The sequence below is a fragment of the Lithobates pipiens genome, unplaced genomic scaffold (assembly GCF_037356315.1).
Source record: "Lithobates pipiens isolate NorthernLeopardFrog02 unplaced genomic scaffold, aLitPip1_a1.2 Scaffold_23, whole genome shotgun sequence".
NCBI classification, from domain to species: domain Eukaryota; kingdom Metazoa; phylum Chordata; class Amphibia; order Anura; family Ranidae; genus Lithobates; species Lithobates pipiens.
Genome location: NW_027507785.1, coordinates 164,004,057 through 164,030,463, shown reverse-complemented (window position 1 = coordinate 164,030,463; position 26,407 = coordinate 164,004,057). Strand labels below are relative to the sequence as shown.

The 26,407-nt window shown below is 42.7% G+C and overlaps 1 protein-coding gene across 1 annotated transcript in view; it reads left to right on the top strand.

The window, feature by feature from the left end:
- Window positions 1-22,127, top strand: part of CSDC2 (cold shock domain containing C2) — a 45,713-nt gene extending 23,586 nt beyond the window's left edge. Inside the window, exons 2-4 of the mRNA XM_077452533.1 lie at window positions 12,084-12,283; window positions 14,936-15,058; window positions 19,993-22,127. Of these exons, the coding sequence (XP_077308659.1) occupies window positions 12,114-12,283; window positions 14,936-15,058; window positions 19,993-20,155 (456 nt within the window). The 5' untranslated portion in view covers window positions 12,084-12,113 and the 3' untranslated portion in view covers window positions 20,156-22,127. The remainder of the gene's footprint in view (window positions 1-12,083; window positions 12,284-14,935; window positions 15,059-19,992) is intronic.
- The last annotated feature ends 4,280 nt before the right edge of the window (window positions 22,128-26,407 follow it).

Sequence of the window (26,407 nt, the reverse complement as noted above, 5' to 3'; positions counted from 1 at the left end):
AACCTGGTTTCTAATAATCTTGTCTTATGTTAAACCTGTGAAAGGTTCCATGCCAGACACCAGCCTTAAACAGTCACCTCCCCAAGTGAAGGCTATGAGTAAACTACTTAAGATCCCACAAAGTCACATGGGCAGCAATATTATTCTCATTGGGATTCCTAGAAAGAGTCTGCAGAGGCTTCAGTACATCCAAAACTCTGCAGCAAGGATCCTGATGAGAGTGTGGCAACATGAGCACATTACCCCCATTCTTCTCTCACTCCACTGGCTTCCTGTCTCCACCAGGATTGAGCACAACACTTCTCTCCTCACACACCAATGTATTAAAAACCCTCACCCGCCACCATCAAACTCTCAACCCCAGAACTGGCAGTCTCCCTTCTCTGGCAGCAGCTGCAACCCTCACTGTCTTGTTTCAATTCCCCTGCTTTCACGACCCAGCTCCCCACTCATATGTGCCCTCTGAAGCGTCTGCTCAGTCGCTAACAAACTTGCCTCTGTCAATGACCTTTTCCCCTTCAGCTCCCTCAGTCTACTTGCTATTACTGAAACCAGGCTCCAGGAATCTGACTGCCAGCTACCGTCTCCCATGGTGGCCTCCTCTGGACTCACTCACCCAGACCCAGTGGATGAAAAGGAGGCAGAGTTGGACTTCTCATTTCCCCACTGTCAGGACTGGACTCAGCCCTTCCTTCTCTGAGCTAGGCACTCAGCTGTTTATGATATCCTGCTCGCCAGTCCTGCCTACTTAAGCCATCCAATCCAGAGGATCTCTGCCTTCACCTTGGTCAACATCACAGAGACATTCGTTCCTGTTTAAAGACTTGCTTTGCTGTCATCCCTTCTGGCTCCAGATCCTGCTTGCTGTTCCACTATATTGATCCCTGACTTCTGGCCTGGCTGACTATCCATTCAGGTTACCGAACGTTGGCTATGTTTTGACTACGTTTGTTCTTTTTAATTTTATTAGTAAACTAGTGTGATTTAACTGTACTTCTGTCTCGGTCTGATTTCATGGTTTCTGACACCTACACCTCCCTCTCTGTCCTTCTGCTCTGAAGTGCACTGTATTCACCTTTTTTCCAGTTTTCCATAGAATTGCAGTAATTTACCAGTCTCCTGGCCTAGTGTCACTCTTTCTTGGTGAGTTCTCTGCGTGGCTACTCTAGTTTCTCTCCTCTGAAGTACCCGCCTTCATCCTCAGCGACTTTAATATTCCTGCCAATGTTAACAGCTCAGCCACTTCTCAACTACTCAACCTAACCTTCTCTTTTAACCTAACACAATGGACACAAACCAACACTCACTCCAATGGCAACATCTTTGATTTTACATTCTCACTTCTGCACTCCCTGCAACCTCTAACACCCCTTTTCCTCTCTCTGATCTCAACCTTATCAGTTTCACACTCTCCCTGTCCCCAACAACTTATTCACTCCTTGGTTATATCTTGCCTTGACTATTGCAACTCCCTCCTCACTGACCTATCTTTACAGACTATCTCCCCCTCAATCTATTATGATGGCTTCTGCTAGACTTATACACCTTAATAACCGATCAGTGACTGCTGCGCCTCTCTGCCAATCCCTTCACTCGCTTTCACTAGCCCAACATATAATATTCAAAATACTTACCAAAATGTACAAAGCCAAGGACAACAATGCCACCAGCTACATAACCAACCTCATCTGCAGATATCACCCAAATAGTCCTCTCTGGTCCTCCCAAGACATTTTGATCTCTAGCTCCTTTGTTATCTCCTCTCATGCTTGCTCCCACAACTTTTATAGAACCTCTACCATCCTCTAGAACTCCCTACTCCAGTAAGTCCGGTCATCTACTACCCTGTCCACCTTTACGTGATCCTTAAAAACTAATTTATTCAGGGAAGCCTAACCCACCTCCACCAAAAAATATGTCATTTTGCCACCTCCATCAGCTCATCCCCTGTAGCTATTACCTTTTGTACCACCTTCCTCTCCATTTAGATTGTAAGCTCCACAAGCAGGGTTCTCCTATTCCTTCTGCATTTAACCAGGTTGTAATTGTACTGTCCCCCGTTATATTGTAAAGCACTCCGCAAACTGTTGGTGCTATATAAATCCTGTATAATAATAAAACTAATGTCACTGTAGAAATATATATATATATATATATATATATATATATATATATATATATATATATATATATATGACATAGGAGGGGGTAATCTCAGTCCTCCCTATGTCACCATGCTGCACCACCCACAGATAAAATGGTTAATTAAAAAGAAAAATCTATATCAAAGTTAAACTCAACAGTATCTCACGAAAGTGAGTACACCCCTCACATTTGTGTAAATATTTTATTATATCTTTTCATGTGACAACAATGAAGAGATGACACTTTGATACAATGTAAAGTAGTGAGTGTACAGCTTGTATAACTGTCTAAATTTGCTGCCCCCTCAAAATAACTCAGCACGCAGCCATTAATATCTAAACCGCTGGTAACAAAAGCGAGTACACCCCTAAGTGAAAATGTCCAAATTGGGCCCAAAGTGTCAATATTTTGTATGGCCATCATTATTTTCCAGCACTGCCTTAACCCTCTTGGGCATGGAGTTCACCAGAGCTTCACAGGTTGCCACTGGAGTGCTCTTCCACTTCTCCAGGACAACATCACGGAGCTGGTGGATGTTAGAGACCTTGGGCTCCACCACCTTCCATTTGAGGATGCCCCACAAATGCTCAATAGGGTTTAGGTCTGGAGACATGCTTAGCCAGCCCATCACCTTTAACCTAAGCTTCTTTAGCAAGGCAGTGGTCGTCTTGGAGGTGTGTTTGGGATCGTTATCATGTAGGAATACTGCTTTGCGGCCCAGTCTCCGAAAGGGAGGGGATAATGCTCTGCTTCAGTATGTCACAGTACATGTTGGCGTTCATGGTTCCCTCAATGAACTGTAGCTCCCCAGTGCCGCAGCACTCATGCAGCCCCAGACAATGACACTCCCACCACCATGCTTGACTGTAGGCAAGACACACTTGTCTTTTTACTCTTCACCTGGTTGCCGCCACACACCTTGACACCATCTGAACCAAATAAGTTTATCTTGGTCTCATCAGACCACAGGGCATGGTTCCAGTAATCTATGTCTTTAGTCTGCTTGTCTTCAGCAAACTGCAGGCTTTCTTGTGCATCATCTTTAGAAGAGGATTCCTTCTAGGATGACAGCCATGCAGACCAATTTGATGCAGTGTGTGGCGTATGGTCTGCGCACTGACATGCTGACCCCCCCCACCCCTTCAACCTCTGCAGCAATGCTGGTAGCACTCATACGTCTATTTCCCAAAGACAACCTCTGGATATGATGCTGAGCACATGCACTCAACTTCTTTGGTCGACCATGGCGAGGCCTGTTCTGAGTGGAACCTGTCCTGTTAAACCGCTGTATGGTCCTGGCCACCATGCTGCAGCTCAGTTTCAGGGTCTTGGCAATCTTCTTATAGCCTAGACTATCTTTAGGTGGAGCAAAAATTATTTTTTCCAGATCCTCAGAGAGTTCTTTGCCATGAGGTGCCATGTTGAACGTTCAGTAACCAGTATGAGAGCGATAACACCAAATTTAACACACCTGCTCCCCATTCACACCTGAGACCTTGTAACACTAACAAGACACCGGGGAAGGAAAATGGCTAATTGGACCCAATTTGGACATTTTCACTTAGTGGTGTACTCACTTTTGTTTCCAGCGATTTAGACATTAATGGCTGTGTTGAGTTATTTTGAGGGAACAGCAAATTTACACTCTTATACAAGCTGTACACTCACTACGTTACATTGTAGCAAAGTGTAATTTCTTCAGTGTTGTCACATGAAAAGATGTAATAAAACATTTACAAAAATAACATAGGTGTATTCACTTTTGTGAGATACTGTGTATATAGTTACATAGTTAGTATGGTTGAATAAAGACACTAGTCCATCCAGTACAACCTGAGTAAGGGTCTACATTTGTCCTTATCCCTGTACATTGCACACTCACATCAGTCCCTACCAGGGCTGGTGCAAGGATTGTTGACACCCTAGGCGAAAACCTAATTTTGCCGCCCCCCCCCCGGCTGCGCCCCTGACTCCACCTTACCCTGCCCTTGCTACACATGACCTATCTGACCCCTACACTGACCCCCTGACACATAAACTAATCCACCTGACTCCTACTTCCTGCACTACTCACATCACACTGACCCCTACACTGACCCACCTGGCACCTACACTGCCAATTACACTGACCATCACGCTGACACCTACACTGACCATCACGCTGACACCTACACTGACCATCACGCTGACACCTACACTGACCATCACGCTGACACCTACAGTGACCATCACGCTGACACCTACACTGACCATCACGCTGACACCTACACTGACCATCACGCTGACACCTACACTGACCATCACGCTGACACCTACACTGACCATCACGCTGACACCTACACTGACCATCACGCTGACACCTACACTAAAAACACATACCCTGAAAACACATACCCTGACACATACAATGGCACCGACGCATACACTGAGGCATACACTGACACGACACATTACACTGACACGACACATTACACTGACACGACACATTACACTGACACGACACATTACACTGACACGACACATTACACTGACACGACACATCACACTGGCATGACACATACACAGACACATCACACTGGCATGACACATACACAGACACATCACACTGACATGACACATACACAGACACATCACACTGGCATGACACATACACAAACACATCACACTGGCATGACACATACACAGACGCATCACACTGGCATGACACATACACAGACACATCACACTGGCATGACACATACACAGACACATCACACTGACATGACACAGACACATCACACTGACATGACACATACACAGACACATCACACTGACATGACACATACACAGACACATCACACTGACATGACACATACACAGACACATCACACTGACATGACACATACACAGACACATCACACTGACATGACACATACACAGACACATCACACTGGCATGACACATACACAGACACATCACACTGGCATGACACATACACAGACACATCACACTGACATGACACAGACACATCACACTGACATGACACATACACAGACACATCACACTGACATGACACATACACAGACACATCACACTGACATGACACATACACAGACACATCACACTGACATGACACATACACAGACACATCACACTGACATGACACATACACAGACACATCACACTGACATGACACATACACAGACACATCACACTGGCATGACACATACACAGACACATCACACTGGCATGACACATACACAGACACATCACACTGACATGACACATACACAGACACATCACACTGACATGACACATACACAGACACATCACACTGGCATGACACATACACAGACACATCACACTGGCATGACACATACACTGACACATCACACTGGCATGACACATACACAGACACATCACACTGACATGACACATACACAGACACATCACACTGACATGACACATACACAGACACATCACACTGACATGACACATACACAGACACATCACACTGACATGACACATACACAGACACATCACACTGACATGACACATACACAGACACATCACACTGACATGACACATACACAGACACATCACACTGGCATGACACATACACAGACACATCACACTGACATGACACATACACAGACACATCACACTGACATGACACATACACAGACACATCACACTGGCATGACACATACACAGACACATCACACTGGCATGACACATACACAGACACATCACACTGGCATGACACATACACAGACACATCACACTGACATGACACATACACAGACACATCACACTGACATGACACATACACAGACACATCACACTGGCATGACACATACACAGACACATCACACTGGCATGACACATACACAGACACATTACACTGGCATGACACATACACAGACACATCACACTGACATGACACATACACAGACACATCACACTGACATGACACATACACTGACACATCACACTGGCATGACACATACACAGACACATCACACTGACATGACACATACACAGACACATCACACTGACATGACACATACACAGACACATCACACTGACATGACACATACACAGACACATCACACTGACATGACACATACACAGACACATCACACTGACATGACACATACACAGACACATCACACTGGCATGACACATACACAGACACATCACACTGGCATGACACATACACAGACACATCACACTGACATGACACATACACAGACACATCACACTGACATGACACATACACTGACACACATCACACTGACCTACCTGACTCCTACTTCCTGCATTACTCACACACAAACCCCCTCCATACAGCTCAATGGATCCATCCTCCTCCTTACCTCTGCTCTTTGATGCTGCCTTCAGCAACCATCATCCGGGCCTCTCCGACTCCTCCGCACTGCCAGCGCCGTCCACCCGCTCCGCCGGGGCCACGCCAGCTCCGCCATCCATCCGCTCCGCCGGGGCCACGCCAGCTCCGCCATCCATCCGCTCCGCCGGGGCCACGCCAGCTCCGCCATCCATCCGCTCCGCCGGGGCCACGCCAGCGCCGCCATCCATCCGCTCCGCCGGGGCTACACCAGCGCCATGCATCCGCTTCGCCTCCATCATATTCCCGCCGGGACCAGGCCAGGCAGCGCCGTCAACCCGCTCCATGCAGGAGGTCAGCTGACCGACCTCTCGAAGCTCCCATCTCCGCCGAGCCCCGCCCCTCCGCTGCACTCACAGACACACAGCGCCGCTCCAGAGGGACAGGCTGGAGCAAAGGAGTCCCGGAGCGGCGCTGTGAGATGAGTACGGTGGAGGCGCTCAGCGGGAAACATGGGGGATTGGTGGCGCCGGTGGAACACCACAGGGGGGGGCGAGAGAGCAGACACTGGGCAGAGGCCGTAGTTGCGCCCTAGGTGGTAGTGCGCCCTAGGCGACTGCCTACTTCGCCTAGTGGTAGCGCCGGCCCTGGTCCCTACCCTCAAGGAGCCCACAATCCAAGGTCCCCATTCATATAATAAGGCCAATTTTTGGACAGAAGCCAATTAACCTACCTGCATGTCTTTTGGAGTGTGGGAGGAAGCCAGAGTGCCCGGAGGAAACCCACGCAGGCATGTGTGTGTGTGTTTGTGTCTATGTGTGTGTGTACAGCAATGTTTCTCAACTCCAGTCCTCAAGGTGCCCCAACAGGTCATGTTTTCAGAATTTACATCATTTTGCGCAGTTGATCAGCTTCACTGCGTTAGTAATTACCGCAGCTGTTTCATCTAAGGGAAATCCTGAAAACATGACCTGTTGGGGCACCTTGAGGACTGGAGTTGAGAAACACTGGTCTACAGTATATATTTCTGTAGGATTATGAAAATATTTTGCACTTTTTTATACTTTGGAAATAAACATAGATTTATCATAGATCTGAACAGGTTTAGCCATGTTAGAAAATTTCTTTCTATGTTCATTAGGTGTCTTTGAATCCTGGCTTCCAATATGCCAATTGCAACTTTGCGCTCCAAAGCCAGAGCTCTAGCAAGGCCCTCACATCTCTCAGTGCATATAGCAATCAGTGGCCCTGAATGACAACAGGGGAAAAAAATCCATGTGGAGGAATCCATCAGTGTCTGCTTTTAGACTCCATTCACACTTGTGTGGCTTGTTTTTAGACACTAAAGTCTGATGGTAAGACGCACCCCATGTTTTTCAATGACAACCTCTCTGGAAAAGAGATGCTTGAGAGGGGATATGATTTCAATATACAAATACCATACTGGTGACCCCACAATAGCGATAAAACTTTTTTGCGGAAGGGAGTTTAACAAGACATGTGGCCACTCAAACTTAAAATTAGAAGAAAAGAGGTTTAACCTTAAACTATGTAGAGGGTTCTTTACTGGAAGAGCGGCAAGGATGTGGAATTCCCTTCCATAGGTGATGGCCTCAGCGATGGACATTTATAATTTCAAGAAACCATTAGATAAGCACCTGAACGACCACAACATACAGGGATATACAAGGTAATACTGACATATAATCACACACATAGGTTGGACTTGATGGACTTTTTTCAATCTCACCTACTATGTAACTATGTAACTGGTCCGACTTTCATGTGACTTGCCGTAGACTGCAATGTAAATCCTCAAAAGTTACATAAAAGTTATACCTGAATGTTATACATGCAACAGTTGTCCATTATCATTGGTCAAAGCCAAAGTTGCATCCAAGTCACACCCATCCAAGGTCACGTCAAAGCTACACCAAAGTCGCAGGACTTTGGAGTCATACAAGTGTAAATAGAGCATTAATGTATTATGCCAACTTTACCTGTTTAGGTGTATGAAAGTTTTAGTTTATCTGCCGAAATTTTGAGCACCAGCCACCACTGGTTGAGATATCTGCTGTAAATTTATATTTGGAGAGCATACTATATTTTCTTATTATTATTATTTTGAGTGGGTGAAGACGGCACGTTTTTAGTGGTAGCTGCTCCAAGGTAATGCAGATTTTTTTCTCTAAAGTTTTGTTAAAATACAAGAACAATCTACAGCAGGGGTAGGCAACCCTCAGCACCGGTGCCGCAGGCGGCACACAAAGCCTCCTCTGCTGGACAAACAACTCCCTCCCCATCAGCAGAGCAGGGAAGTGTCATGAGACACTAATGCAGTCCAATTTCAGAGTTGCACTAAGGGGGAGGCACTCTGCCCCTACACATTGTAAAAGATGGGAAACATTGTTTGGTTCTCTAACTTTGCTGTAGCTGCAATCGTCAGCTTTTGTGATGGGGAAGAGATTGGGTGCAGTTCTGCTTTGCTCATCTGTACCACTTGTTCAGAGGTGGGACAGATGAGCAGGAGGGTACTACAGTGGTGGGGCAGATGTGCAGGGGGTACAGTGGTGGAAGAGATGAGAAGGGGGTTCAGCAGTGGGGCAGAAGAGCGGGGGGGGGTACAGTGTTGGGCCAGATGAGCAGGGGGGTTTAATGTTGGGGCAGATGAGAGGGGTTCAGTGGTGGGACAGAAAAGCAGGGGGTAGAGCAGTGGGGCAGATGTGAAATGAAGTGTATTGGTGGGACAGATGAGTAGGGGGTTACGGTGGTGGAGCAGGAGAGCAGGGGGATCAGAGGTGGGGCAGAAGAGCAGGGGGGTACAGAGTGGAGACAAATGTGCAGATGAGAAAGGGGGTACATTGATGGGGCAGATGAGCAGTGTGGTACAGTGGTGGGGCAGATGAACAGGGGGCTACAGTGGCAGGGTAGATGTGCAGGGTAGTACAGTGGTGGTGCAGATGTGCAGGGGGTTACAGTGGTAGGGCAGATGTGCAAGGTAGTACAGTGGTGCAGATGTGCAGGGGGGTTACCGCGGCAGGGCAGATGTGCAGGGTAGTACAGTGGTGGGGCAGATGTGCAGGGTAGTACAGTGGTGGGGCAGATTTGCAGGGTAGTACAGTGGCAGGGCAGATGTGCAGAGTAGTACAGTGGCAGGGCAGATGTGTAGGGTAGTACAGTGGTGGGGCAGATGTGCAAGGTAGTACAGTGGTGGGGCAGATGTGCAGGGTAGTACAGTGGTGGGGCAGATGTGCAGGGTAGTACAGTGGCAGGGCAGATGTGCAGGGTGGTACAGTGGTGGGGCAGATGTGCAGGGTAGTACAGTGGCAGGGAAGATGTGCAGGGTAGTACAGTGGTGGGGCAGATGTGCAGGAGGGACAGTGATCTGAGGTGTGAAGGTGCAGAAATTGGGGATGATCTGAGGTGTGAGAGTACAGGATGTTAATTTCTCACTATTAAAGCAGTTTACCGCATTTACTTTATAAAAAATCCTTTTCGCGATTGAGAGTATGAAGTTCAATTTCTTTTTTCGGCACACTCTGCTCAAAAGATTGCCTACCGCTGATCTAGAGATTCCATACATAAGGAAATGCAATGTCATAGAATGGTCAAATAACATAAAAATGGTGAACTTAGATAAAATTGTTTTAGCAATGGTTCCCTGAGGTCTCTCATTTCCAAAATATAAGGAATGGGGGGTTCTGTAGTCCAGCAGAGAACTTGGGCCGGACTGACAATACTGCTTGTGATTTCAGTGCAGCAGGGGCAGCACTGACTAAGCAGGCTGCTAACACCACATCTACTCTACCCACACTATGGGTACCCCTGTATTTTATCCGGGGCGAAAGTCCTCACCTGGATTAAAATGGTGGCAAACTGAAAAGTTATATCAGCTGGTAATTCCCGCATGCCGTGTTGTACTTTATGTTATCTGCATATGTAAAATAAGCTATAAAAACAGTACTTTTTTCTATTTAAGATTGAAAAAATATCTTGATAGGATTTGCCAGTAATGACAACTGTGGAAATGAAAACATTTATTATTAGAAAATGGAACTTGTAATAACCTAGAAATCTGGCAATAAAAAAACCTCAGTGAAGCAACAGTTTGTGGAAGCAAAGAGTACCTGAAAGGGTTTGAGCAGAAAGTTCTACTAAATAATTGGCATGTGGGGACTTGTGTGACATTACAGAACATATGGGTTCACACAGCTGCCTTATAGTAACATCATAGATCTCAATCTTCATGTTGTCAGAAGATTTTGACAGGTCAGGCATTAAAGTTGCAGATTTGTTTACTTAATGAGCTAGCATATTATCTCAAATATCAGCCTGAATCAGTAAGGGCCTTTCCTCAGGAAGCTCAGCTCCAGTAGAAGGAGGTGTAAAAAACATATTTTTTTACCATGTATTTCATTATAGTGAGGGAATTTACTAAAGTCGGCCATACATGGATCGAAGCTCCCCACATTTTGATTCATGTATGGGCAGGCTGGTTGTACACAAGTCGATCCATCGATTGATTTGTGTACATCCAGCCTGTTGGAAATGTTTCTCTCGATCGGTGTATTCTGACAGCGAGGTATACCTCAGCGGGAGGATTCAATGAATGTGTGGATGGAGGAATTGAGTCATTTTCTTTTGTTCAACCCGCTGTTTGTAAAAAAAAGAAAAAAGACTTGTGTATGACCAGCCTAGCACTGTACCCTTCCAGTGCCCGCTGTACTTTTTTCCTGGGATGCTAAGCTGTCAGTGTCCAAGCAGCCGGTCCACTGGTCCCGTGATTTGAAATCGCCGATCTTCTCCGTTTCTCCTTCCGGCATAGACCAGAACAATTCATAAAGCATCAATCTGATCTGAAAGATCACTCTGATTGTTCTGAAAGTGTCACTTTAACAAAACAGGTACAGTATGTTATTATATTGTGTTACTGAGAAATATTTCATGCACCTAGCATATATATTATTGGCTTATGAGATTTTTTTTGGTTAAAGTGTTATCAAACCCGCAACAGTAAAATCAGTCTGTATATGCAGTAGAGCATGCTTGTTATACTCACTGTGGAACCTAAAGGGTTAATACTCTGCATTGTGTAAAAAGGCTGTTTAATCCTGTCTCCTGTGTTCCTCCCCTTCTTCCACTGTCCCCCATGCATATCCTGGTAGAACAGAGTCAGGGGACAAGCTGCACATGCTCAGTTTGCTGTGTATTGCTAGAGTTTTTTATATTTTTTTTCTTGGGCTGGTGCATGTGATTAGCACAAGGCCAAACACCATTGTCCAGACAGAGTGTCAGGGGTCCTGCATTCTCATAGGGCAGGCAGGGGAGAATGAAAACTCCTGCTACAAGCTTTAACCAGACACTGATAAGTCACAAGATTGCTGTAACTGCTGATGAAAAAAATATATTTAGCCATTTATATTTACTAAAAGAATTGTAATATCAATGTTCTGTGTACTGTGGGAGACCAGATATAGTGAATGCAGGGTCCTAGTAAAACGTTACGTAATAGTCATATTTTTGTTTTGCTGATTCTGTGTTATTATTATTGTTTTTAATTTTATTACTAATTTCAGTTATTGATTATTACTATAAAACCTTTTTTTTTTAGGTAACAAGGTATATCTTGATACACACCAACATGTCCTCTGACTCCACTACTCCACCTCATCCTCTTCAGTCGCCAAAGTCACCAGTCACCCCATCCTATCCTTTCCATAGAGAGGGGAGTCGACTCTGGGAGAGAAATCATCTTTTTTTAGGAGACCTGCCCAGCCCACTTCCAACTAAAAGAACCCGGACATATTCTGCGTACGTATCATAGAGGTTTTCTCATCATTGTATGTTCTCCTGTTGACTTTTAAGACTGACCTATTATAGAAAAGAAACTAAAGTTAAGGTAAAGTTTTTGCCAAAAAGTAAATAGGATTTATCATTGCTATGCTGACATGTGAGGGATTGGCAATGGCAGCAAACATGATTCTCTTCCTACAAATTGCAATATGTATGGATTTAAAAAAAGTGCAATAGTCTGCATGTCATATTTATACTATGCCCAGGGATCCTCAAACTATGGCCCTCCAGCTGTTGCGGAACTACAGATCCCATAAGGCATTGTAAAACTCTGACATTCATAGACATGACTAGGCATGATGGGATTCTTGTTTCTGAACAACTGGAGGGTCCTAACCTAGCCAGTTTTTTTGTCTAGTAATCTTAAAGTCCAGCACTAAAAATTAACCTCACTGTTCCCTTTAGCAGATGGTGGACATACATGCATACACATTTTTTAAATAGTTATTGTCTTGAATAAGAACTCCATGAAAATGTTTTCTTCTCTCATGCAGTGAGGTTGTGCCCATACTGCATGGGTTAACTGCTTGTTTTGTCTAGGGGTGCACCGAAAGGCTATACTTACTCGATCCTTTGGAAAACCGTGCTCCCCCACATCCAGCGGTGGACTATTCCTGTCGTCCTCACGTCCAGAACCGGTCTATGAGCGTGATGACGTCAGGAACAGTCCATTCACAAGACCACTAGCGTGTGTGTGGGGGAGCAGGAGTGGCAAGGACCGGCGGTCTTATGCTGATTGGCGGATTAAGTAAGTATAACTCCGTTCTGCAATCCCCTAGACAAAAAGAAAGCAGGTAATCCATGCAGTGCGGGCACAGTCCCACTGCATGGGAAAATAAAAAATGTATCCAGAGTTCTTCTTTAACATTTGTTTAAATGAATCTTTCTGACGTGCCAGAGCTAACCCCCTTCTGAATTTGCTGGTTCCCTGGCTGTTATGCTAACCTTTAGGCTTTCTACGTCACTGACTTTAAAAACATATAGCTTACACTTCTCTCTGATTTACCTTTCTGCATATTTGTTTAGAATAAGTTAGCAAGGAAGCCAGATTATCAGCATGACAGCCAGGTAACTAGACCCTCTAAAAATATGTCATCAGTGACACCCACACATTTCTTTTCTAACAGATTTACTTTCAGGTTTTTCAGGCAAGAAAAAAGCAGATCACGTAAAGCCTAACTTTCAGCTATTTTATTGAATATTGAATAGTCTGGCTGCAATACTTACCTTTAACCAGGAGCTGCTGCCCAAAGTACCTATATTTCTCCACAAGCCATCCTCTGTCTGAGCTGAATGATACCCTTCATCACTCCACCTGGAAGACTACAGTGGACAAGACATTCACTCATGTGCGCTCTGCCAGCTGAGTGGAAAGAGAGTGGGCAATTAAAAGCTCTCTGTCACAGGGAGTCCATATGTTGAAGTTCATATAATTCAAGTGCAAATGGTAGTCTCACGGAGGGCTGACTTTTGATGGCTGCCAGCTCACAACAAGCTAGAAGAGACTCTGAAATGCAAAAACAAAGAGAAAGCAGCGCCATCTAAGTGCAGCAATATGATGACTTTTAATCCAAAAATTACAAGTGAAAACTTGTCGCTGGCGCTGCTCTCTTTTTGTTTTTGCAGGGCTGAGCACAGGCCCATGCACTCCTAATGTATTGATGCAGAGAGGGATACCCCTCCCTGCATTATCCAGGACTACCCCACTGCCAAGAAAAGACCAAAATGGAGAGGGAACCTGAGCCTCCTGTGACCAGCCAGGAAACACCAGAACAAGGTAAGTATTAAAACATAGTGTTGGCAGGGGCTCCAGGGATGGGGAGCGGGTCCTCTGGAGGGTGGGGAAAGTACAGATCTCAGAATTAAGAGATCTCACAGTATCTGTTTCTGTAGTTTCTAAAATAGAAAACCCTTTAAAAAAGCCTTGATTAAATGTGGCAAATTATTTTTAATTGCATACAACAGATTTATGTCCTTAAAATCTGAGTAGCATTTTATTGACATGGGGATAGATATTGGATGGCAGCAACAAACCTCTGAGATTTTTTTTTCCTATAAACCTATTCTTTTCTTATAGTCTTGTTCCCACCAAACCACAATGAGTGTTTGAAAGCCACCATTTGAATTGACTTTGTTGTCAATCTGCAAGTCGGTGAACCCTAAATGCAGCATGTAAGGCTTTTTCCCAACTTACTGCAATGCAGGCCGTTTGGTGGGAACAGACAGCCGAAATGTAACACGGTTCTGATTTCCATGGATTTTGTCTTTGCTGGAAGGTGCAGCATCTGGTAAAAAGGAGCCCTTCTAGGGGGCCATGCTATATAGTATGGAAGAGGGTGAAGAACCTTTATGATTTTATTGTTCTTTGGTTAATCTAAATATAAAAGTTGAATGTGAGAGTCTGTTGGAATTAGATGTTCTTCCACATATCATTCACATTAACATGACCTGTTCTTTGTCAATCAGTGTTTGTCATTGATTTCCTATTAGGATTTGTTTCTTCTCTCTTAGTGCTAAGTAGTTCTCAAACACATACTTCATACTTCATCCACATTTCAGTGATTTTTGGCTGTACATATCTCTGGCGTAATTTACAATGGTTTCTTTTAGAACTGCCCGGGCATCTGCAGGACCTATTTACAAAGGTGTCTGCAAGCAGTTTTCACGGTCCCAGGGACATGGATTCATCACTCCTGAAAATGGAACGGATGATATATTTGTGCACATTTCTGAGTAAGTGTTCTGCCTGTTTCTGGCTCATTTTGAGTATATATTTATCCACAAAGCAAGGTCTATTGTCTGCTATTGTCTTAATACAGGTGGCATGTGCATTCTTTGTTTATCTTGGCATGTGCTGTGTATATATATATAGTAAAAACTAGAATAATTATTAATAATCCCAAAAAACATGTGAAAAAAGGAAAAAAACAGCTACATAAAAATGTTGAAAAAAGAAGAAAAAAACAGCTACATAAACATGTATATATAGGAGTTTCCTCTAATAAAGACCGGTCACTGCTGCTGTTATTCCTTGTGCAGGATGACTGGTCTTGTATTCCTCCCTTGTAGTTTTCTGTAGACAGCCTGTAGTGGGTGGGCTTTCTGGATCCCACCCACTGATCTGCTTTCTGCATGGGGAGTATTCAGCACAGTTATGATGTCACTGCTACCTTACTAGGTCATAGCTGAGTTTGCAATAGCATTTGGTGCATACAAAGTAGAACTCCATTTTTTATAGCTATTGAAGAATACATATAAATGAGTTCAGTTTTAATCAAAGAACAATCTTAAAGTATGATCAGTTACAGTGGAGCGTGGTTACCCGAAGACAGACTATAGTTCATAATTTAAAGCGACTTTTTAAAGTCTCACCCCCCCCCCCCCAATCCCTCCTCTTCTCCGAAAGGCACTTTTCTGGGGGGGGGGGGGGGGGGGAGCAGGTTGCTGGTTTTGACAGCAATTCCGCTTCCACTTCTGCATGGATCACCTAGAAGTTCTCCTCTCCCCCTTCCTCATCTGGGGCACATCACAGGTCCCAGAAGACTCTGGGGACTATTTAAATGCACAGCGAGACTTGCGCATGTGCAGTGAGCACACAGCTGTGAAGCTGCCATCTGTCACAGCTGGGTACCCGCAGTTGAGATGCCAGAGCTGGGGAGAGAATACGGAGAGAAGGGACGGCTTATGTGAGTATGGATTCTGGGACAAGTGAGTGTGTGTTTAATAAAATTCAACAGCTACAGTTTTTGTAGCTGCTGACTTTTAATAAACACAAAAACTACTGGAGCTCCACTTTAAAAGCCAACAAGGTAAGTGCAAAGTACAGTGACATGTGCAAAGTAAAGTGAGTCATGGAGGGGAATATACTGAGGCCCCTTTCAGACGCGCGGATCCATATTTAGGCATCCGCTTGCTCAGCTGGGGATCTCTCCATTGATCCCCGCTGAGCCAGCGGATGACAATTCCATCTCTGCACACTGTGCAGGGATGGACCTGTCAAAGAGACCGCTATCCTCTATGGAGGGATCGGATAATTACAGACCGCCTGTCTGTTTTCATCCGATCCGTCAGACTGATGGAAAATAGGGCATCCATCCGTCTGTGGAGCAGATTGGGGAGGATTGGATGTCACCGCTGACATCTGTCACTCCATAAAGGTGTATGGAGCGACCATTCAGATCCGCCTGAAAAAACTGACAAGCGGATCTGAACGGTCCGCATGTGTGAAAGGGGCCTAAGACTGGAACAGACAGAACTGAAAGAAGCAGAGCATGGCAGCTTTTTTCATTTTTAAAGCTTGACTGAGCAAGCTGAAATTAGAAGCTGACTGGATATTACGAAAAGCCGCTCTAGATTCTGTCTGCTCCAGTTTTAGTAAATTTCCTTAATGGCATTTAATCAACTTTCCTCTTGTTCATTATGTGATTACATATGGTTAACTAGTTTTTATTGGTTTCTGCTATTGACGAGAATAACATCACAAACTGCAAGCCACAGTTGTTTGCAATGGTGTACACACAGTTAGTTGCTTAAAAGAGGAACTTCAGTTGTTTAAAAAAAAAAAAAAGCAGCTATTATTATTATTATACAGGATTTATATAGTGCCGACAGTTTACGCTGCGCTTTACAACATTGGGGTAGACATTACAATACAATACAATTCAAGACAAGGGGAATCAGAGGGCCCTGCTCGTTAGAGCTTACAATCTAGGAACAAATAATATAACTGCTGACTTCTAAGAAACAGACACTCACCAGTCCAGGAGTCCAGCGCTGTCTTCCTCCAGGCAAGTTCTTCAGATCTCTGGTGCCGCCATCTTGGCTGTGGAAGCCAGCTGTGACTTCCTGCTGTTTCATTGAAGGTTCCCCACTGCAAATGTGTGAGATCTCGCTGGACTGTCAGATTGGTCCCTCAGGCTCCTATGACACATAACATGTCCCAGAAGACTGCAGGCAGGTGGCGAGGGGGCCAAAGTTCCTTTATTCTCAACTAGGCGAGAAAGTGGGTACCTGTCAGAAAAAACCCTTTCAAATATGTTGGGGGAGGTATTTTAGCAGTATTTTCTTTTTTAAGTGAAGATCCGCCTTAAAGCGGAATTCCACCAAAAAGTGGAACTTCCACTTATTTTCTTCCTTCCCCCCTCTGCTGGCACATTTGGCACCTTTCTGGGGGGGAGGAGGGAATGGGTACCTGTTTTTGATAGGTCCCTGTCCCCACTACTGGGAAGTTCCACCCTCCTCCTCCTTCTTTCCCCCGCCGCCAGGCCAATTAGAAAGTGCAATGCACTTCGTGCAGGGAACCATCTGTGAGGCCAAAAGGCTTCACTGTCAGTTTCCCTTAGTGGAGATGGCGGCTGCACCCAACAGCTGATCCGAAGATCAGCTGGGGTGCCAACATTGCATGCTCCCTGGACAGGTAAGTGTCCATATATTAAAAGTCAGCAGCTACAGTATTTGTAGCTGCTGACTTTAGATTTGTTTTCCCCAGGCTGGAACCTCTTTAACATCCCAGATTGCCCAGCAGACAGCACCTGGGTGTCTATAGCCCCGTACACACTATCAGATTGTCTGCTAAGTTTTTCCTTCAGATTTACCAAAACCATATAATATGAGGTCAAACCTTAGGAGTTTCAATGTGTATGCAATCAGGCAAGCCCTTCTACTACATGGTTTTGGTAAATCTGAAGGAAAAACTCAGCAGACAATCTGATAGTGTGTACGGAGCTTAAGACTGAACCAAACCTATGTGTGTCCATGTCCCGCCAACATTTTTTTGTATTTTGGAGAGAAATGGGAAAAGGTTAGAATCCCTGTCTGGTTTTTAAATTTTTTTTTTCCTAGGGTTCTATTAAAGGATTCCCCCTACCTTCCTGTCTTAATATATACAGTTTTATCAGACAGGAAATGAGGGCAAATCTCCAACCCCAACACTGACAGATATGAAAGTATTGTATTTTAGTATAGTAAGGGAAGGCTAGAACCCTTGTCAGCTTTTTCTTGTCGTCTGCATCTCTGTTGCAAATTTGCCCTCATTCCTGTCTGATAAAACCGTGGTCACTGGGATAGAAATTAGGAAAATATTTAATGGAGCCTTGGATAGTGGTAAAAACCTGACAGAGCTTCTAAACTTTCTTTGTCCTAGCCAAAAATTATACAAAATGTTGTCAGCACATTCACTTTAATATGAGCAGGAGGAAGGAAACAAAGGCGTGGATACCAGAGGGTGGAGGATTGTTGTTGCTGTATTCAAGCGCTGCATGGCATAAAATATGTTTTTTGGAAGACATGTCTATTTTTATTACTGTGTGAAAATGTCTTGGCAGCCTCACATGCTTGGTGTTCCGGTCATGGACAGATGTGTTTAATTTTCTTTGTAATCAGTGTAAAGCCTGGGTATCAGCGAACAGATAGCACCGGAATATTGAAAGAAAGTAAATTGCTTTTTACAACCTACTCCATGAGAAAAGGATTTTTGCATCCCTAAAAAACTAGAGGGGGCATCGCATGTTCCTTGCTTTGTATGCTTTGCTTACTTGCTGTATTTCCTTGCTTTATAGCACTTTGATCTTTATGAAAGAATACATTTCAAAGTGTGATTTGTTTAAATTACAATTTCGTGAATAAATGATATATTATATTTAAAGCCTAACTCCAGGTTTCATGTGACTTTAAATAGGAACTATTTGCTTCAGTAACAGATATGCCAGCTGTCAGTGTTGTATAAACAGTTTTTTAACAGCGGGATGGGGACTTCCTGTCCTGGTCCTGGAGAAAAATCAAGCATTATATTTCATCAAGGAATACAGGGCTTACTCTGCATGGCTGAGGTGAAGAGGTGGGCAGTTAATGTTGCAATCCCCCCCAGCCAATTGTAGAAAGCCTTGTATTCATTGATGAAATAAAAGGTTTGCAGTGAATGGCTGAGCAGCACTTTTGTTCCGGACGTGGGACAGGAAGTCTGCATCCCAATGTTCTCTTCATAAATGTCTCTGCCTGCGAGCGGTAATGTGCACTGAGCCACACATGCACAGCTCAGAATACATTTACGGTACCTGCTGTTTGCCGTGATGAAGTGACTCCTGTGAGCAAGTGCAAGAGTGATGTCATCGGGGCCAGGCCATTGAATCGGCCAAACAGCACCAATCAGGAAGGAGGATGGGAGAAGCGCCCTCATCCTGACCCTGCAGCGCTGGAGGGCATCCTTTCACAGGTAAGTGTGTTATAATGTGCTAGTATGTGGTGCATACTAGCACATTATGGAATAACACTGCAGGGGCCCCTTTTTTATTAATTTAACGAAAGCAGTCATATAGTACATCCATTCTGTCTATGCCTTATTACAGAGACTTTGTCTATCCTTGACTGAATATGTATACAATAGGTGCAAATATTTGTCAGAATTGATGTGGTTGCTTTACGCCCATTTCAATACTAATAAAAAACTCTTTGGAATTAACAAAAAAAGGTTCTTTATAGACTTGCACAGAGATAACAAGGTTGAGTGAGGTTGGTCATTGATGGGTAATCTGCTGTTTCTCGAAAATGACATTCAGTGGCCGGTGCCACTGTAGTTCTTTCTTTTGTCTCTGTACAAAATTCACTTTTCGTTTCCCTAAGCTGATAGTGAATTCAATATGTTTCTGATTTCATGTTTTATTGTGTTGCAGCATTGAGGGAGAATATGTGCCCGTTGAAGGAGATGAGGTGACATACAAGATGTGCCCGATTCCACCCAAGAATCAGAAATTTCAAGCTGTGGAAGTTATTCTCACTCACCTGTCTCCACACACAAAGCATGAGACGTGGTCAGGACAGATTATTAGCTCCTAGACTGTCAAAGCTTTCCATAAGCGGTGAGGACCAAAAAGAGACAAACAGTACAACTGCCATATTGCCCACTATCTACACCTCCATTAATCATTCCAGATCTTCTGGAAAGATTGAGCCAGTATTCAGACTGGGATTTTTTATTTTATTTGTAGAAGACAGATATGGGCTGGTTCAAGCTGTCCCTAAGATCTGGGGGTAAAATGTTAATCTGTCCCTTGTACTAAAGCCAACACAACCCATCTGGATCATTACTATTGTGTTATTGGGACCGCCCTGAGATCAGCATATAACAATGAATTGTAACAACAATGAGAAGTTCTCAGCTGTGCTTATTTTTTGTAAATGGGCTAATGTGTCTTTACTGATGATCTTCTTCACAAAAATGAGTGGAGGTTTTAGTGTACAATTCTTGTCGGGCCTCTGTTTTATAATATCCAGCTTGGAGTTTGCAGGACTTTAGGTTGTAAAGCATTACAAATTAGCTGCATTTCTATATTTTGTATCACTGAAAAATCATTGCTGCATTGATATTTCTACCATACAGTTTTCTAATGAATCATTTTGAGTAACTTCAGTATATTCAATCAATAACTGCACCACAGTGATTAATCTTCAGTCTTCACACATAGTGATAACATAGATGGAGAAGGAGATATAATATACATATCCACAGCCTGCTTCCAGATTTCAAATGTTAGTATATTATTGTGAACTCTTTTTATTTGTATATATGTGTGTGTATATATATATATATATACACAGTATATGTGCGTGTGCCTTAAATATTATATTTTAGTACACTGTTTTGTATTGGATGCAAAAAAATATTTTTTTTTCATCCATTTTTTTCATCCATTTTTTTTTCATTTTTTTTCCAGTTTCAGTTTAATTTCTTTATTTTGAGCTTTTTTTATTTGTATTCTTTGGTTATGAAGTGTCTTTACTACCTATAACACCACAGTGCAATTGTGAATCAACTTATTCCCATTATATTATTGATCTGTGTGTGTTGATTCTTTGTTAGATGTAATACAGCACTCTAAATTGATAGAGTTTCTTATAACTGTTTCCCTCTGATCAATCTTCATGGTCAGATATTTAGATATTGTTTTCTGCAAAGAAATCTTGTTGTAACCATGAATGGAAATACTTAAAAATATACCACAACCAACATAGATAAAACAATACTGTATTCTGTTGTGAAATAGTTACACATTTACTTACTTGGTTTTACTAATTCATTGCAAATGTTCACACTTAAATTACCTGGATATTGATTTTTTTTGTACTTGTAGAATGTGGGTTTTTATCCCAGACAGGGTATTCTAAAAAAAAATGTTTTATGATTGATATGTTCTGATTGATATTCATTAAAATTCTTGCACGGCGCAGCAATGCGGCTTACTGGTTGGGATGGCAGCAGTGGGATTTGAGTTTGATTCTCATCAGGGAAACATCTACATGAAGATTGTACTTTGTTTGCCTGCTTGGGTTTCATGCTGATTGCATTTTCTCACTTTGGTCATAGTTCAATAAAAAATTGTAGCACGCATTGGTAAAGTTATAGCATGCCATACAATGTGGTAGGAAAGCCATTTCATATACTTTCCCAATATGAATGCTATTTTGGAAGGGTCTTTTGCACCCACCATGGCACATAGTAAAATAGGGCTTCCCTGGGCGGGACATTCACCAGACATGTTTCCAGATATTTCTGATGTGTCAAACAGTGGAGATCCAGTAATTACATTCCTGTCTGCCATAGTGGAGTACTACAGGGATATTATCATGTATGTAATGTTGCATATGACCTCTAATATAAGGTCTGGCCTTAAGATCTGAAAGTTTGTTTAAAAAGTACCCTGAATGCTGTACTTTGGGTTCATTGACCTACAATTTGCCATTTGAGTCAGCTGAAATTGAGTTAAAAAATAAATAAATAAAGGTCATATCAACACATACTGCAATTTAATACATGCATTCTGATGTATAAGTGTATATTAAAAATATATCAATAGATCAATAATTGCTGTAAAACATTTTAGAATATGCTGGAGTCTTTTATATTGTATAAGTAAACTTTTGCTGGGTATTGTTATTGAGTTTAGGAAGCAGCATATGAAAATGTTTCTAGACCTTTCAACTTCCAGACACCAGTAGCATTATCGTTGGTCCCAAATGTATGAACAAGTAATTGTTTAGCAGTTTTGCAATTTTAATTGAGAGCAAGATAAGGCGACTTTGGTCACTCATTTGTCTGGAAATGACCAGGGACTTGCATGTTTTGATACAAGAGGTTGTTATATAGGGGAATAAATGCATGGGTTAGAGAACGATAGGAGGTGATAGAAAAGTATTTCATAGAGTAAAGTGACCGTATGTGCTTGAAGTCTTTTTCATTGAACTTTACATTTTGTGCTGGGCAGAAAACAGCCTTTTAGGCATTTTATAACAGATTTTAAGTATTGGTGAGCGGTATGCTATTGTCTGTTAGCCCCATATATATCACTGCTTTGACTTTACATTAGTCAGACTGAACTGTAGATTACCCTCATTGATAAAAATACAGCATTCCTTCTGTATTTCTGAAGAAACACAAGCAATGAAAAAGTTTATGTGCTTGTGTTGACTTGCAATATGAATAAGGTTAACTCTGGCTGTCATGGCCTTAAGGTAGTCATAAACCGTTCAATAGTACAAGCAATGCTCCTAATTCTAGCATCAGTTTCAACAGTTGGGCCACCTCTGGCCTAACTAAAGCACATACATTTGTTCTTTTGTCCATTGGAGGTGCTTGTTGTGGCAAACAGGGCGATCTATGCTCCCTTTGGATAAGGAAAGGAAGAAAGTGCCATACATGGCGCTAGTGTCATCTTTGGCTGGGGATTGTGGCATGGCTCGGCACACCAGTTACTTCAGGGTTCATCTCTTTTATGCTCAGAGATCTATCTGCCCACCTTTAAACATTTCAATTCAGCATGAGGCTTGGTAGGTTTACCTTCTAATGGCAAGTTGGATTTTCTTTGTGCGTGCACAGCATGATTACAGTCCTACTTTGTCTCTAGTTTTATACCTGCATGAATTGTGTATCATAAAAACACGAAATATTGCTTTGTAACAAAAAAAAAATCACAAGTACAAAACCTATAATAAAAAGGTATTTGCTTCTTGAGAGCATGGCTTAGGGGTTGATTTACTAAAAGCAAATTCATTCTGCACTACAAGTGCACTTGGGAGTGCAATCGCTGTAAATCTGAGGGGAGGCTCTGCTGATTTTATTATCCAATCGTGTACAAGCAAAAATGATGTTTTTTTATTTTCCTAGCATGTCCCGCTCAGATCTACAGCAACTGTACTTCTAAGTGCACTTGTAGTGCAAAGTGGATTTGGCTTTAGTAAATAAACCCCATTACGTTTTAGAGATTTTAAGTTACTCAAGCAACTGCTTAGAAATCACAGCTAAAGTTAGCCCAGTAAAAGATGCTGATTGCCTGCTATGGGAGGTGCACTGTGCAATTTTGCTCTTTGTTCTTTCTGATGCAATCAGTGCCTGCCAGTGTAGTTATTTATACTTCGCCTTGCTTGCTATAAATACAATAACAGTAACGTGAATAGCGTTGTACTCCATGACTCTTCTACAGGAGAAAGCCAATCTTTATGGGACGCTGTCTTTAGTCTAGATCTTCATGGAAGAATTAGCAGCTGAAGAGTATTAGTAATCTTTTTGGTGTTTTTATTTTTTCATTTTGTTCTATGCCTTGTAGCTGCCAGAAATGTTTGCATTAACCACTCCACAGATGTGTTGAAACTAGTTGAGCTGCAATAATCAATGTATGTAGCTGCTTTGGAAACAGAGACTTGGAAAATATACAGATATGAAAGCAAATAAATTTGCAAGGGAAGACCTGACAAAAGTGAATATTTAGCAAGGACATGTTAGTTAGGTGTAGAAAACAACTACTTAGCTTAAATGTACAGCTCATTTAAACATTTCTAAACTAGGTTTGATAGTTACAATGGCTTTGTGACCTCTAAATTGCATTAGATATTTTTTGTATATGGGTGTTTCAGAACGTGATGGCAAAATGCACTGCATTATTGTAATGGGTGGCTATAATTAATGTTGTAGTAAAGTGAAGACAGGTAATGACACAAGAGCTTGCATTCAAATTACTGATACAAACTATAGCTTGTATCACAGGACAAATTATAGGTAGAAAACAGTAGCAGTTACAAAGATAGTGCCAATTGTTCCTGGGCCTGTGGCTCATGTTTGTACCACTCTGTGATGAAGCTTTAGGTGCCATTCTGCTCTAGACATATGGTGCTGCAAAAAGCCCCAGAGAAGATTGGGGCTTGACCTCTATGGGTCATAACTCCACTCCTACAAGCTGAGCTAATACATGGCAACTGGAGAAGCTACCTGCAACTCTGAACAATCAGTTAGAACAGAGGAGGTTGAACATTTCATACAGCATACCTCCAAACTTGAGAATGCGTAATACCCTGGGATAGAGAAGACGTGTGGCATGCCTTGGCAAAAAATGGCCAAGGCTAGATTGCATTGAATATTGAGCGTGGCTTAAAGGAGCGTGGTTAGATTCTAAGCCTACACATGATATACACAGTCTGCAGTCCCTGTTTCCCCAAGATACTTCATAATTACTATGCTATGAATGAGAGTTTGACTTGCATAAACCAAAATAATCAATACAAATAAACAAACAAAACTGAATACACAAAGAGAGTTAACAGTTGGGTTTATTTACTAAAGCTGGAGGGTGCAAAATCAGGCTCACCTTTGCATACAAACCAATTAGCTTCCAGGTTTTATTTCCGAAGTCTAATTGAACAAGCTGAGGTTAGAAGCGTTTTTTTTTTATGCAGACGTGAATCTGATTTTGCACTCTCCAGCTTTAGTAAATAAACACCACTTTGTCTAAGCATATTTTAACCATTTGCTGAACCGCCACAGTACATTTACTGCGCCAGGTCAGCTTGTACAGGCACAATCGCGTAACTGTAAGTTACTGCTTTCTTTTTGGGCCGCTCGCGCATGCGCGAGTGCACTCGGAAGCTTGAGCAATGATTTATGGCTTGCATCTGCTGATTGGCTGAACCAATGACAGAAGTAAGCCCTGTGTTGTTTAACCCTTTGATTGCCCTAGATGTTAACCCCTTCCCAGCCAGTGTCATTAGTATAGTGACAGTGTTTATTATTAGCACTGATCATTGTATCGGTGTCACTGGAGATGTCAGTGGCAGTTAGTTCCCAAAAAGTGTAAGTTACTGTCAGATTTACCACCGCACTATCACAGTTCCACTATACATCGCTGTTTACTCTGCCATTGCTTGTAAAAAAAATTAATAGATCAAATAAAAATTCCAATATCTATACCATAGTTTGTAGACACAATAATTTTCATGCAGACCAATCAATATACACTTATTGTGATTTACCAACAAAAATGTAGAATACATTTTGCTCTAAATTAATGTTTGTTTGTTTATATCGCAAACCATTAAAAAAAAAAAAAACTGTGGTGATCAAATACCACCAAAAGAAAGCTCTATTTGTGTGAAAAAAATGGATCTAAATTTGGTTTGGGAACAGCGTTGCATGAACGCGCAATTACCAGTTAAAGTAGAATAGCAAAAAATGGCCTGGCCATGAAGAGGGTAGGACCTTTCGGAGCTCAAGTGGTTAAAGAAGAAATAGATTTTAACAAGTTGCAAACTACACAGCAATGAGCAACAGTTAGGAAAAAAAAACTCTGGTCAGGACTCTGTAATTCACAACATAGGGTACTGAGTGCAGGGGTCAGGTCTACGTGTATATATAGCACATTGAGTGTAGAAATCACAACAGTGCAAAGTTACAACATAATCTACAGAGTGCAGCAGTAAGGAATATGTATCATAGGGCCCATTATGTTGCTGGTCAATGGGAGGGAAAAATGCCCCAGTGTAAGTTGCAGAAAGGAAAAGGCATTTAGTCAGTGTGTGTGTGGGGGGGAGTGCAAACAGTAGTGGCATTTGTGCCAGCGGGGTGTCGTGAATGGGGAAAACAGATTTTGCGCAGGGGGTATGGGGGAGTACAATAGGGCCTAGTAGGGGGTGGGGGAAAAGAATGGGGGGGCAGGTAAACACTGGTATCAGTGGACAACACTAATAAAGTCAAGTAAACACCACTAGTTTTTTTTTGTTCAGCCCAGTGACAAATCCATGTTAGTACAGCAATCTCCCGTGCTG